This window comes from Artemia sp. Qi Xiang Cuo, chromosome 10 (genome assembly GCF_049724085.1).
Source record: "Artemia sp. Qi Xiang Cuo chromosome 10, ASM4972408v1, whole genome shotgun sequence".
Classification (NCBI taxonomy): Eukaryota; Metazoa; Arthropoda; class Branchiopoda; order Anostraca; family Artemiidae; genus Artemia; species Artemia sp. Qi Xiang Cuo.
In genome coordinates, this window is record NC_142803.1 from 6,768,127 (window position 1) to 6,781,642 (window position 13,516).

At 34.7% G+C, this 13,516-nt stretch overlaps 1 protein-coding gene across 1 annotated transcript in view; it reads right to left on the reverse strand.

Annotated features, from left to right (window-relative positions):
• Nucleotides 1–5,023: 5,023 nt before the first annotated feature.
• Nucleotides 5,024–13,516, reverse strand: part of LOC148947417 (uncharacterized) — a 71,403-nt gene continuing 62,910 nt past the window's right edge. Inside the window, exons 10-11 of the mRNA XM_089095879.1 lie at nt 7,280–7,427; nt 5,024–5,368 (exon numbers count right to left, since the gene is read on the reverse strand). Of these exons, the coding sequence (XP_088952005.1) occupies nt 5,129–5,368; nt 7,280–7,427 (388 nt within the window). The 3' untranslated portion in view covers nt 5,024–5,128. The remainder of the gene's footprint in view (nt 5,369–7,279; nt 7,428–13,516) is intronic.

Genomic DNA, 13,516 nt, shown 5'->3' on the forward strand with positions numbered 1-13,516 from the left:
ATAAACTTTATAGAAATGTGCTTACTTCTTCAGTACATGCAGCCAAAAAGCTCTATTTTTTCGCGTCGAATTCATGAGTGTAAGGGGAATTTGCGAAAGGTTGGAACTGTAGTTAATGAAACTCTTTCCCGCAAGAAACTCAAACAGTCCCCCCCTTGTCGTTACAGGAGAGCTGATGGATCTTTCGTGGACAAAAATTCTTCAGCAAGCGCCTTCAATTCGTATTTCACCTCACTTCCTTCAGTTTCTAATCCACCCTATAGCAGAGTAAGTAGTTTTCCCTTAGCAGAAAAGTCATTTTTCCTTTTCCCATGCAGTAATACCGAAATTTCTAACATTATTTCTCAGCTTTCAAGTAGCCGTTCAGTTGATGGTTTTGGTTTGAGCTGTCATGTTCTTAAAAAAATTGGTCAGTTTGTTTCTAACCCCATCTCACACATAACTAATCTCTCTCTTTCTTCTGGTGTTTTTCCTCAATTATTTAAGGTTGCTAATGTTGTACCTTTGTTTAAAAAAGGTGATTCATCCCTAATTTCAAACTATAGACCTATTTCTCTCCTTCCTGTAATCTCTAAGGTTGTTGAAAAAGTAGTGTAGTGTAGACTCTCTCATTTGTATTTAGTACTAATACGACTGCAGGAAACTCTCTCATAACTAACCATCAGTATGGCTTTCGTCCCAGTTTTTCCACTTTGCATGCACTTCCAGATGCAACAGAGTTCGGGAGTGTCAATGTTGACAAGGGCTTGTGTGATTTGGTTCTATTTCTTGACTTTTCAAAGGCATTTGATATGGTCGTTCACTCTGCTCTATTGTCTAAATTATCTTTATTTGGAGTGCACGGAGTCCCATTTGAATGGTTTAGGTCTTACCTCTCAGGAAGATCTCAGTATGTTTCGGTTAATGGTGCTTCTTCCTCTACCTTGCCTGTTTTGAAAGGTGTCCCACAGGGCTCTGTGCTTGGACCACTTTTGTTTTTAATTTATATTAATGATCTTGTTGATGTTCTTCATCCCCTCGTGCACTCTATTCTTTTTGCTGATGACAGTAACTTTTTCATTGCTGCAGTGGATCTGCCATCTGCCAATTCCCTAGCTAAACATCTTCTTTAAAAAGTGAAAGAATGGCGCTGGTCTAATGCTATGACTATTAATAGCCAAAAAAGTGCCATTGTACACTTCAGGACCTCTTACCGTATGAGAGACGTAATGGAGTCAACTATCCTGAGTTATGGGAATGATATTATACAGCAAGCCACTATAGTGAAATTTCTGGGTGTGTATCTTGACTGTTTTCTTTCTTTCAAACCCCATATAACTCATACCCGTTCCCTTGTCCTCCGCCAATCTTCAATGTTATACAGGGTTAACTCATTTCTTCCCCCAGATGTTATGCTTTCTCTTTATTATGCTTTTCTTTCTCCTTACCTTTCTTATTGCTGTTCTCTCTGGGGTAGTACTAATAAATCTCTTCTCTGCTCACTTGAAAGAGCCCAAAATAGGGTAGTGAAGGTTACTTTTCTTCTACCTCGTTCTTACCCTTCCTCTGATCTTTATAATGATACCGGAATAGCTCCGCTGGATCGTATTGAGGGTAAAAGTAACCTTTATTTAGCACATTCTGCTTTTCTAGATACACTTTCCACCATCTCTGCAGCCGTTTTTCTTTCTGTCAGGACTTAGGTAGGTACTCTCCTTTTTTACGTAGTTCTTATCGCAGATTCATTTTACCTAAACGATCATCAACAGCAGGTCAGAGGTCTCCTGTTTATCAATCAATTCTGCAATGGAAATCCAGCCCTCCTGATATCCCTCTATCTCTTTCCGCAAAGGCAGTCTCTCACCGGGTCTTTCCAGTATAGTAATTTTTTCCTCTTTTTTTCTTTTTTTTTGCATTCCATCCAAATTTATTTGTCTTTCTTTTCATTCAATATATTTTTCTGATTTTCATTTTTTTTTTTATATATATTTAATCCTAATTTTCAATCTCTTTTCTTCGTTTAAATATTTTTTTTAAGTTTTATGTGAAGTTTCCTTTTAATTCCCCTATTTTCATAAATGTCTCTTGATCCAGTTTTTTTTTTTTTTTTTTTTTTTTTTTTTTTTTTTTTTTGTATAAGTATGTCTTTTTTTTATGTGCTTGATAATAGTGTCTTATTTTGTTTTGTTGGCCCTTTACAAGCTGAGCTTCTTGGGCGTGTATAAAATTTACGTTTGTAATTGTTTTTAGTATTAATAAATTGATTGATTGATTGATTGATTTGATTTATTAAAGTTATCAAAGTAAAAGCATTTCTGTTTTTTTTAGTAGACTTCAAATTATATTCTGGCCTTGGGAAGGCATAGGGCTTTTTTAGCTCTACTCATGCTTATTTCTGCTCGTTTTGAGTCTGACTTGGTTATTTATTGTAATTTCTGTTCGTTTCTGGTTCATTTATTTATCGATGCTGATTTGTGGTTGTTTCACACTCGGTAAATTATTTGATTTTATTTTTGCTCATTTTTGGTTTAATGGAGTTCATTACTTTTATTTGAAAAAACTTATTTTGTGGAAAAAGTTTTTTTTAATCAATTGCAAAAATAAATCTGTACGACCAAAGCTTGGAGTGGGGGAGGGGATGGTATCAGCGTGTAGTATTGCAAATTCCATCGATATGTGCTGTTTAAAAATCATATCAAACGGTAACCCTGTAAACCGTCTTGTGCATAACTTCATCACAGGTCTGGTAGTTCGTTTATATTTGGTTAGTTTATTGACAGCTTTCAATCTGACCTCGAAAAATTTGAAATTTGAGTAAAAAGAGACCACAAATCTGGCTATCTTCTATAGAAAATAGTTTGAAATTTTGACATATTTAAACTTGTGGGGAGAATACTGTAAGAGACAAGTGGACAGACACAAGATATTGTGATTAGAAAATCACAACTCAATGCATTAAAATCGACCTATTTGCGATGTGTTGTAGTTTCAATTGGAGACAAAGGAAATGTAGGCAGACTATTTGTATTAAAAGCAAGAAAAATGTGAAGTGTTCTGCCTGCAAATCTTAAGTAAATTAGGAAAAAGTGAATAAAAGTAACCACAAAAAAATGTTGTTGTCTAAAATATGACCAAAAAGGACTTCAACAAAATGCGTTTATATTAGTAAGTACACCTACTAGGGTACCGGTAATTTTAACAACTGGCCCCTGTCGTTCTACTGTTGATGTTCCAGATTAGACAGTAGAACATACCAAATTAACCTCTGATACTACAGTAGTCGGCGGTTTCAGCGCTTGCATGGTTGGCGCACATTATTACTTTTTATAATAACTATTCTGTCTCAATGCCACTTTTATCAAAACTAACTTGAGGTAAAAAGGATTTTAGTTACCAAACGGGTTGTACTGCCCTATTTACTGCATCAATGCATAACAACACCAAACTTGCAGTCGATTGCGGTTAAAAAAACGTAAGAAATACCTTTGAATTATTCCCTATTCATTGACATTATATACATTGACAGACAATGTATTGACAGACATTATATACATTGACATTGACAGACATTATATCATTGACAGATATACAATTTACATGAAGCCTATCAGGCATCAAAATGAGCAGATGCTCGATCTTGAATCCTGTGACATATTTTGACAATGAAAACAAACTATAGCAGTTTTAAGAAAAAAATGAGATTGACTTTTGACTCTTATCTCATCAAAATGTTTATTATGCGGGGATTATAAGGCTTTAGTGTTTTTGCTAAGGCAATGCCAGAAGGGAAAGAAGCGAAACTAGAACTTTTAGTTAATTGGGCAGATAAAATAAGGAAGTGGTTAAAAGCAGATACTTTTCTTTGCAAAGGATTTTTAGGGAGAATTTTGACAAAAAAGTGAAAGAATTTGGATTAAAGCAAGTGGAAGAAGAAAAAAAGTATCTTTAACAAAGAATAACTTTTGTAAATAGACTAATTACGCTTGGTACTTTACAAATAGCCATGTTTTTTTTCAATATCGCATGCATCATATATATAAAAACGATGCCTTCCCGAGAAGGGGGAAAATTAGGAAGGATGTAACTTTATTCTCATGAAATGTAATAATAAATATGACATCAATCATGATTTTTCTGGTCAATCATGTTTCTTGTGTAATTTCGCCTGCATCATAGACACTGAAAATGATACAACCACTACTGAGGTAAATACGACGTATGTATGCTTATAGAATGTATTCATAAAAGTCTCTTGACGAATTTTCTCAAACTTCTGGCCTATATAGATCGATTTTTCTCAAACTTCTGACCTATATAGATCGATTTTTAAGGCCAGAAAATCCCAGATTTGTCTGAATGTCTGAATAGTCAGAATTGTCTGAAATGGTATAAATTAAGGAAAAAAACAAGTGATATCAACGCTGCTACCCCGTAATATATGAAAGGGTTTTCATGGAATCCGGCTTTTAATTTCTTTTTTTAAACTTGTTGTGAGCATCAAGAAATAAATTACAATAAAATTATTGTAAGTCATAGAAAAACAGCAAAAACACCAAATTAATATAAAAATTTCTGGTACTTTCCCATTATATGGGCACTTCTAAAAAGTCAAATTTGGTTAATGCTAATGAAATAAAACAAAGTGGGATGAAAATATAATAGTTTACAAACAAATTTGGGCTATACATTTGCACATTAGGGGGAGGGGATGGGGGTTAAGGCATTGTATATATCAAATACTTGACCTAATCTAACCTAGGTAGTAGGTACCTTTTTCTCCCCCTAAACCCTAAAAAACAACAGTTTAAATATCGTAAACGCATTGAAAACCACGCAAAGAATTCAATTACTGTATTGCGGTGTCTTGAATTAACCCGTAAAAATCGGGTATCTCGTGACTGGTTTCCTTGTAAGTGCCTATATAATGGGAAAGAACCGAATTTTTTGAAAATGCTATTAAAACTACTTAAATATAGAAAAAAAGAATGAGGTTGGGTAAGTTCGTGTTCAATTTTACTTCGTGAAATTAGAGGAAATGCAATAACATAAGAAACCTTGTATAATTTTTCGCTTATTACATCACAAAATTAGAATTAAGAAGCAAACGTTAGCAGATTGCAGTTTGATACTTGTGCTTCATATACCCTGGCTAGAGACATTTCCAGATTTGTTTAAGCCGGTTTTTCCAAGTTGAACAAGTCTCACATTTTCCCGAACAAGTTTGCTGCTTGAAGGTCAACTCGCACATGGTTATCGAGAATTTTGTACAAGATTGCGTTGTTTCTTCTGCGCCAAATTCCTTCAACTGATCCATAAAAGCTTCGATACTTTTAACTCCCCATCTTGGTGACTGACCCATTTTTCTTGCTTTTGCAACTTGGCTCTTATACTTAAAAGGAAAAAAAAAATCAATCCTCGCGTACACATGTACCTCATACCTCATATATGAGGAATATCATGTATAACTCATGAACAAGTAAAGTTATCAAAGAATGTACCTTATGTACACACGTGTACCTCACATTTAAACAATTGAGGTTTTTAGAAGAAGGAAACAGCTGCTCTTCTATTAATTTTAAAATGAATCATGTAGGTTATGGAACAAATGTTTTCTTTCTTTTCATATACTTAAAGATCAACATAAAAAGATATTGGATTTATAAGGGATTCAACACAATATGAGCAGAAGGACACCAATGCACGAAAATATGGGATGGAGGCAAGGATCTTAACTAATTCTTATTTTAATAAAAAAATATATTGTTTATTTAAGGGGTGGGGTAATTTTTATTGATACAAAAAAGGCTTTCTAAAAATCTAAAGGCCCTCACCAAATCCCTAAAATAGTGCTTTAGCACAAACAAATATTTTTTGGGATTGAACAAAATTATAGTCTTTTTTTCGACAATCCATTTGAAACCAAATCTTGGAAATTCTTTTCGCTTGTACCATGGACACAACTTGATAAATTATATAGAGGGAACCATAACTAAATATATTCCAAACATCACACATGAGGTGTTTATCCGTTTATCCTTTGTCCTAGGGGACGGGAGTTCGAATCCTAGTGTACTCAATTATTTGGTTTGGGACGGGGGTCAGTGGCGTGACTCTGTAGGCTCAGCCAGCGTCTACCCAGCTTTAAATGGGTACTTGGACAAATCTGGGGATGGTAAACAGGAAGGGTGTGCGAAAGCACAGGATGGTTGGCCCCCAGCCCCCCAATGCACTTCCTGGCTGAAGGGCCAAGAAACGGAGATCAGCATCGCTGGTAGGGACTGTAAAGTCTAATTCCGTATTCTTTACCTTTACAAAATATTCCAGCTTATCAAGTATTTTGCTCTATTTTAGCTTGTTTTCTCTAAGCATCTAAAACATAAGCAAATCTTCTTAAAAAAAAGGGAAAAGAGCGCTTAAGGGGGATTAAAGTGGAGAGTAAGGGGGAAAAGGGGACTAGAAGAGAGACTGAGAGAAGGGTAACTATCTTCACAAGTAGGAGTTCATCCTTCAGTAAGTCAAAATTTCAATCTGATAAAGTCCTTCCTCAATTTACGGTATATCAGCTGTCTTTAAAGAAGTTTGAGGTAAAGAAGTTGTCTTAAAAGTCTGTATTTTCTAAGCTGTCTTTAAAGGTGAGCTAAAGAAGTTTTCCCCAAAATGGGGAAAAATTAAGGACCGGCCCGTCCGCGCAATATCATTGGGTAGGATAACGCTCTGCCCACTCAATGGCATTGGATATTATAACCCAACCTTACTGATCAGAGCTCTATTAGTATACGCCAGGAGAAAATTAATCGCGATCTGAGGCTCACATCAATGATGCAATATTTCACACAACAATGATAATTGCATGGATTGCCATTCTAAATTATTTTTATTTAGTACATCTTTGTAAGTCATTTTACTAAAAAGAATATATGTGTTTAAATTTAAAGTTAATATAGCTTAATATAACATGGATCTGAAGTAAAATGTTCTGACAAATTAGGGTAAAATACAGGTATATATCGTATATCCCGAGCTTTGGAGAAGTGTCACTTTTTACCTTCTACTTCATATTTTGTATTTAACCCGATTCCTTAATGTTTATTCGCCTCACTCCTTTTCTCTTTTACTTTCCAAATCAGATTATTTTATGTTCAATTAATCTTCAAAACAATTTCCAATATTTATCTGTTTACTTATCTGGTTAATAGGTGGCATCAAAACTTGAAAATATATTTATATTCTCAGAAATTGATGAATATTTTAAATTTCCGTTAATTTTAGAATCATTTCAGCTATCAACAAAACAGAATACCTCTTGGTCATAAGGCTTTCCAATCATGAAAATCAAGCTACAAAGATCATCAATATCATAAAATTCTCCGAGGTGAAACAATTTGGACAAAAATTGGCTCATTAAATCAATTTTGATCATTTTCCGCTTAAATAACTCAGCAATGAACCTGTAAATAAAAACAAAAACAAATAAATATAGAATCAAATATAGTGCAAAATATTCGATGATTCAGAACTGAAGGAAGATTTATTCATAGAGGAAGAACTAGAGCAGATATTTATTCAAACGATTGAAACATAAAAAGACTACATGACTTGTTGGCATTATAAATCAGTGTTTTAACTAAGAAAACGAAAAGTTAGAGAGACACAGGTTGTAAATTATAAGCACAATTTTGATAAAGGGGAATTTTTTTTTATTAGACCCCTATATATTTAGAGAAGAATGTACAGAAATGAAGTTGAAAAAATATAATGGAATGGTACAGAAGGAAGAAATGGATAAAGGCACAGAAATATATAAATTATTTATTTTCAATGAGCAAAGTAAGCCTAAAGAGTATGCAAAAGAAGAGAGAAGGAAGAAGAACTAAGCATCTTTGTATAAGGAATGCCTAACAAAAAAGGGAGGGATGTGTTGTTTCTCAATATTAAACAACAACCGTTCCCCAAGGAAAATCGATTGCTATGTAGTCAGGGACCCAGCCAACGAAATTCTATTATCACAGACTTTAACGAGCTAAAGAAGATTTGAGGAATTTATCAGGGCAAGAATTGGTTGCTGAAAAGGAATATAGGCGGGCGCAACGAAAATTTTGTGTGCCAAAGGAGATATTACCTAATTTGCATAATAGATGACGTCATCTATATTCAGCTCTATCTAATGTTTTTCGACCTAAATGAAAGGTTTGAACTTAGGATGTGAAATGAAATAAAATACCAAGAGAGAAAAGAAAAAAATAATGTGCACAATCAGATCTAGCTTCCTGGCTGCACATTATTAAAACATACCCAAGTGGTAAAATAAGATTTTATTCATTTGCAATACACATACAATAATACACTGTGCTAGTCTCCCCAAAGGCTCTATGTAAATTAGGGGAGTATATACGGATCATAAATTCAGAGAACCGTAGCCATTTACTTACTGAGAGAAAAAAACAGTACTCAGTCTTTGGCTTTAAAATCTTTGATTATCAACAAAGTGATAACATTTACGCTCGTGCAATGAGATCCCATTGGTTTGTAGCTCTACCGTACCATTTCTGCTCAAGTGCATAAGTATAGCACAAACAGGGGTCCGAGTGTGGAAAGATCTTGGTCACATCAGGAGAGTTTGGGTGAGGGTAGGGGAGAGAACTTGCAAATATACTTAGTATTGCAAAGAGCATAGCTTTTTCACATTAATGTCGATCAGTTGAAGATCAGGTAAATTCTTAACGCTTGCAAGTGCGAATTAAGGCAAGGTAAATGTGAAAAGTAGAGTAGAGAGATCATACTCCTCCTCTACTTTTGAAATCCTTCACTAGTGGAATTGGACCTGAAATTATACTCATGGAGAAATATTTTACCAGACAAAATGCTCAAAAAAGCTTCCCAGAATAAAAATATATCAATCTTTTTTTCCTATTTCTACAGATACGCCCTTTTTGCCATTGAAGATAGGAATTTTGATTGCACCACCAGATATTCGTTTTCAGTGCTTTTTCTGCCCTAGATTCTACATTCAAACCTTTTTTAGCTTGTTGAAGCCTGGTAAATATTTTCTAGCGTTTTTTTTTGTCGTTGGTCCTTGACTAATGATACCATAGACTACGTAGGGAATATACATCGTCGGGAAAGACAATGAAAGTGGAAAAGAGAAGAGAGAAGTTGAGAAATGGTAAAGTAATTCATAAGCAAGGATAAGAAATCGTTATTGCAGAGAATTAAGGGAAGTGTCAAGAGGAGTTTTGCCCTCCTGCAGTTTTGTGGTCAGAATTTTGCAGAATTCTGCAGAATTTTGAATGCGCCACCAGATAGTCCTTTTCAGTGCTTGTTTCTGCCCTAGATTCTACATTCAAACCTTTTTTAGCTTCTTGAAACCTGGTAAATATTTTCTAGCGTTTTTTTTTGTCATGGGTCCTTGACTAATGATACCATAGACTAGGTAGGGAATATACATCGTCGGGAAAGACAATGAAAGCGGAAAAGAGAAGAGACAAATTGAGAAATGGTAAAGTAATTCATAAGCAAGGATAAGAAATCGTTATTGCAGAGAATTAAGAGAAGTGTCAAGAAGAGTTTTGCCCTCCTGCAGTTTTGTGGTCAGTGTATCTAGAAAAAAAAGTAGAGGGGTGCAGACAGCTAGAACAATAACCAGATCAACTTCGGAGTCATATTTTCTCTCGCAACAATAAGATTGGCTTGTTGAACCCAGTAGATCAAATTGAGGTAGGCTTATGAACTCTTTTGAAAAGAGCAATGAAAAAATGGCCCTTTTTGCCATTGGACATAGGAATTTTGAATACACCGCCAGATATTCGTTTTAAGTGCTTGTTTCTGCCCTAGATTCTATATTCAAACCTTCTTTAGCTTGTCGAAGCCTGGTATCTATTTTCTAGCGATCTTGTTTTTTGTCGGGGGTCCTTGACTAATGATACCATAGACTACGTAGGGAATATAAAACGTCGGGAAAGACAATGAAAGCGGAAAGGAGAAGGAGAGCAAATGATAAATGGTAAAGTAATTCAGAAGCAAGGGTAAGAAATCGTTCTTGCAGAAATTAAGGAAAGTGTCAAGAATAGTTTTGCCCTCCTGCAGTTTTGTGGTCAGTGTATCGAGAAAAAAAGTAGAGGGGTGCAGACAGCTAGAACAATAACTAGATCAACTTCGGAGTAAAATTTTCTCTCGCAATAAGCAGATTATGACTTGATGAGCCCAGTAGATCAAATTGAGGTATGGATTCTTTTGAAGAGAGCAATAAAACATCAGCACTCGGTCCAGATGGTATACCAACATCAATAGGGGAACTTGGAAGAGCATATTTACTTCAGAACGTATCAGTAATTTTCACAGACGTTCTACCAGGGAGCCATCAATGTAATATTCAAACCGACAAGTTATACAAAATTGTATGGTCTTTTTTGGACTTCTTAACCCCTTCCATTCACTCAAGACATTTCCAATTTTTTTTTTTTGGTCTAGAGAACGATCAAACAGCTCAAACTAGAATAATTGATTATTTTTCAAGGGCCTTGCCTCTAAGTTAAAGATTTGTTCTATTTATCCATTTTTAGTACTTACTCTATGCAATGGTTAATAATAATTTATAAAAACGGATATTAATTAATAAACTTGGACAAAGACTTCTAGGCAAATGTGAAAGGTAAACTCATATCCCTTCATAGGCACTTAATATCGTGGCATAAACAAACATTTAAAAGGTGGATTCAAATGACTTTTCCTTCCAAACTTGCATAGAAGCTTTTGTCTAATTTGTTTTAAAATATCCATTTTCAAACTTGGTTTCAAAACAAATAAAACAGAATAGAGGCATTACTGTGACGATTACTTTCAAACTGTCTTTTAACATTTTCAAGAAAATTACAGGTCAATAAAGGTCCTTCAGAGTCATTTATGGCAAAGAGGACGTCAAATCGATGTTTTAGTAGCCAGGTCTTTTTTGCAGGCATATGAAGCAGAACGGTTGCCTGGCTTAGTGGCAGCGGAATGGAATCCTTAAGCCCCGGATCACTTAGGAGACCCATCCATCCACTGCGTTACCCCTGAATCAAGAGAACTATATAAATAAAATCCCAAGCAACGTTCATTCTTTGCAAATATCGCAAAACTCCGATGAGGCATAAAACTTATAAGTAATTTCTAAGATATTGTTTTATTTTCTGATGTCTATCGGATTTTTTTTTTGCGGAAGGCTCTGAGGATGTCTCGGCAAAAAAACCGCACGGTAATGCGCATTTTGTGATTTCACTCTCAGCTATTTTCTAGTATGAAAATTAATACCATCCACAAAAGAGTATATACATAACAATATACTCTAGAGGCAGATTGGAAAGGGCGGTTAGGGGTTAATAAAGTATCAAGAATGAATATTAATTTCATCATTTTCACCTTCTTCAAGGAAGTTTTACCGGATAAATACAGCGAGTAGGCCAGAGAATTGTACCCTTTGTGCTGAATAGCATGTTTTTGTAATATTTTATGATGCGCTTAAATTATTACTGCTATAAGATGGGAGCTGTCAACCTGCAGCAACCATTTTTCAGGACAAATCCGGCAGAACTCCTCAGAATCAAGCGAGGTCGTTGGAAATAGCCTGGAAATAGCCCTGGAAATAGCCCTGGGGGATAAATGGATTTCCCTCTTCCACCATTTTTCTATTAAAGACTTCTCAGTGAAGTTTAGAAAAGAACTGCCTAATATATAATTTTTAAAACTTCACGTAAACCTTCACTCCAACTACAGAAAGACCTACAGAGTCGTCACACCATTTGGTTCACATGCTTGCGTGACTATAAAAAAAATTAACAAAACCTTAAATAAACAAATTTTTATAAAATGGATATAAAATAAATGTCAATTACTAATAGTTTATTTCGCATGGACTGTACATATCTATTGATACAAGTACCCAACAATGAGGATTTAAGGTTGCTGAAATATGGAAGCTATGTTAGTATATTTTTTTTAATTTACAATCGAAATTTTCAATTGACAGGATTTTGATCTTTAACCTTATTGATTATGTTATTGTAAACCCGACACTGGCAGGATAAATACAAGATACTAGGATATATCGAAGGGCTGTTATTTGTGTTAAAATTTAAGATCACCATCTAGTAGTGTCTAGCGTTAATTGAAAGCCGAAATTTCGGGAAGGTAACTACCTCCGGGGAAGTTATTATGTTGCTGGACTCCAAGATAAGAATTTGACAGAAACTTTCCAAAAAGAGTTGAATACAAAACTGAAGAGTTTGAAATTTGACACTGCAGAAGATGGATTGTGAAGTTGCTGATGGTGTCTTAGGAAACAAAGCTAGGAATGAAAATAGAAATATTAGTGAAAAAGCTTTATGTTCAATACAGAGGAAAAGGGGCTTGAACAAAAAATATCTGAGTGATAGATCATATGAAAACAAGAAGAATGTAACGCAAGTGACGAAATAATTAAAACATGAACTAAGGAGCTGTGAAGTGGGTACCATGGATACAATTACCGTTGATCAGGACAATGCCGCTAGACGAAATAATAGTAAAATATTGTGTTGGTATGTTAATAAACTGAGAGAGGGTATTCAATCCGGACTTGTCCCAGTTAAAGATAGGAAAGGGGCTACAATTACTGATAAGGAAAACGTTAAAGAGAGATGGGAAGAACATTTTGAGAACGTACTAAACCTAGATAGAGTTGCAGGAAAAGATGCAGAGGAAAATAAAAAAGTTTGTGATACCTTGGATGTAAAGGAAGATTTGTTTTGTGAGGAAGAGTTAGCAACAGTACTAAAAAGATTAAAAAATAATTAGGCCCCATGTACTGATAGTGTTGTAAATGAGTTTTTTAAACATGGGGGCTCTGAGGCAAGAAAAAAGTTAATGAAGATTATGAATATGATTTTGAAATAGGAGAAATACCTAGCAATTTTAGTAAAACCCAAACTAAACAACTGTACAAGAAAGGTAATAAGAGTGAGCGTGGTAATTATCGAGACATTAGCCTGAGTTCCTTAGGAAGGAAATTGCTTAGCAATATGATACTTTTCAGACTGAGAGAAAATGTAGACAAAGTTTTAAGAGAAAGTTTTAGTTGCAGTGCAGTTTTAGAAAGGATGTGTCAACCAAAATTTCACCCTTAGGTTAATAATTGAGAAGTTCCTGAGTTATCAAACACCCTTGGTCCTTAGTTTTATAGATTATGAGTAAGTGTTTGATTTTGTTCATTGTAGAGCTTTAGAATAGGTCTTATCCTTGTATGTTATACCAAACAAATGCGTCAGAGTGATTAGTGTTAAGTACGAGAATAACACTGCTTATGGATATAACCTTAGGATATAAGGTTAGCAGCTGGTTTCATATTAAATCAGGAATTAAGCAGGGTTAACACATTCTAAGACCACACTGGCTATACATGATAAATGAAACTCAGAGAGGAAAGAAAATAACAAAATAAAAATAAAATAAAAAAAGGTGAAAAAATGAGGATTTTAGCAACCAGTGGCGAATCATGAAGAAGAAGAAATAAGCAAATGTTTCGACA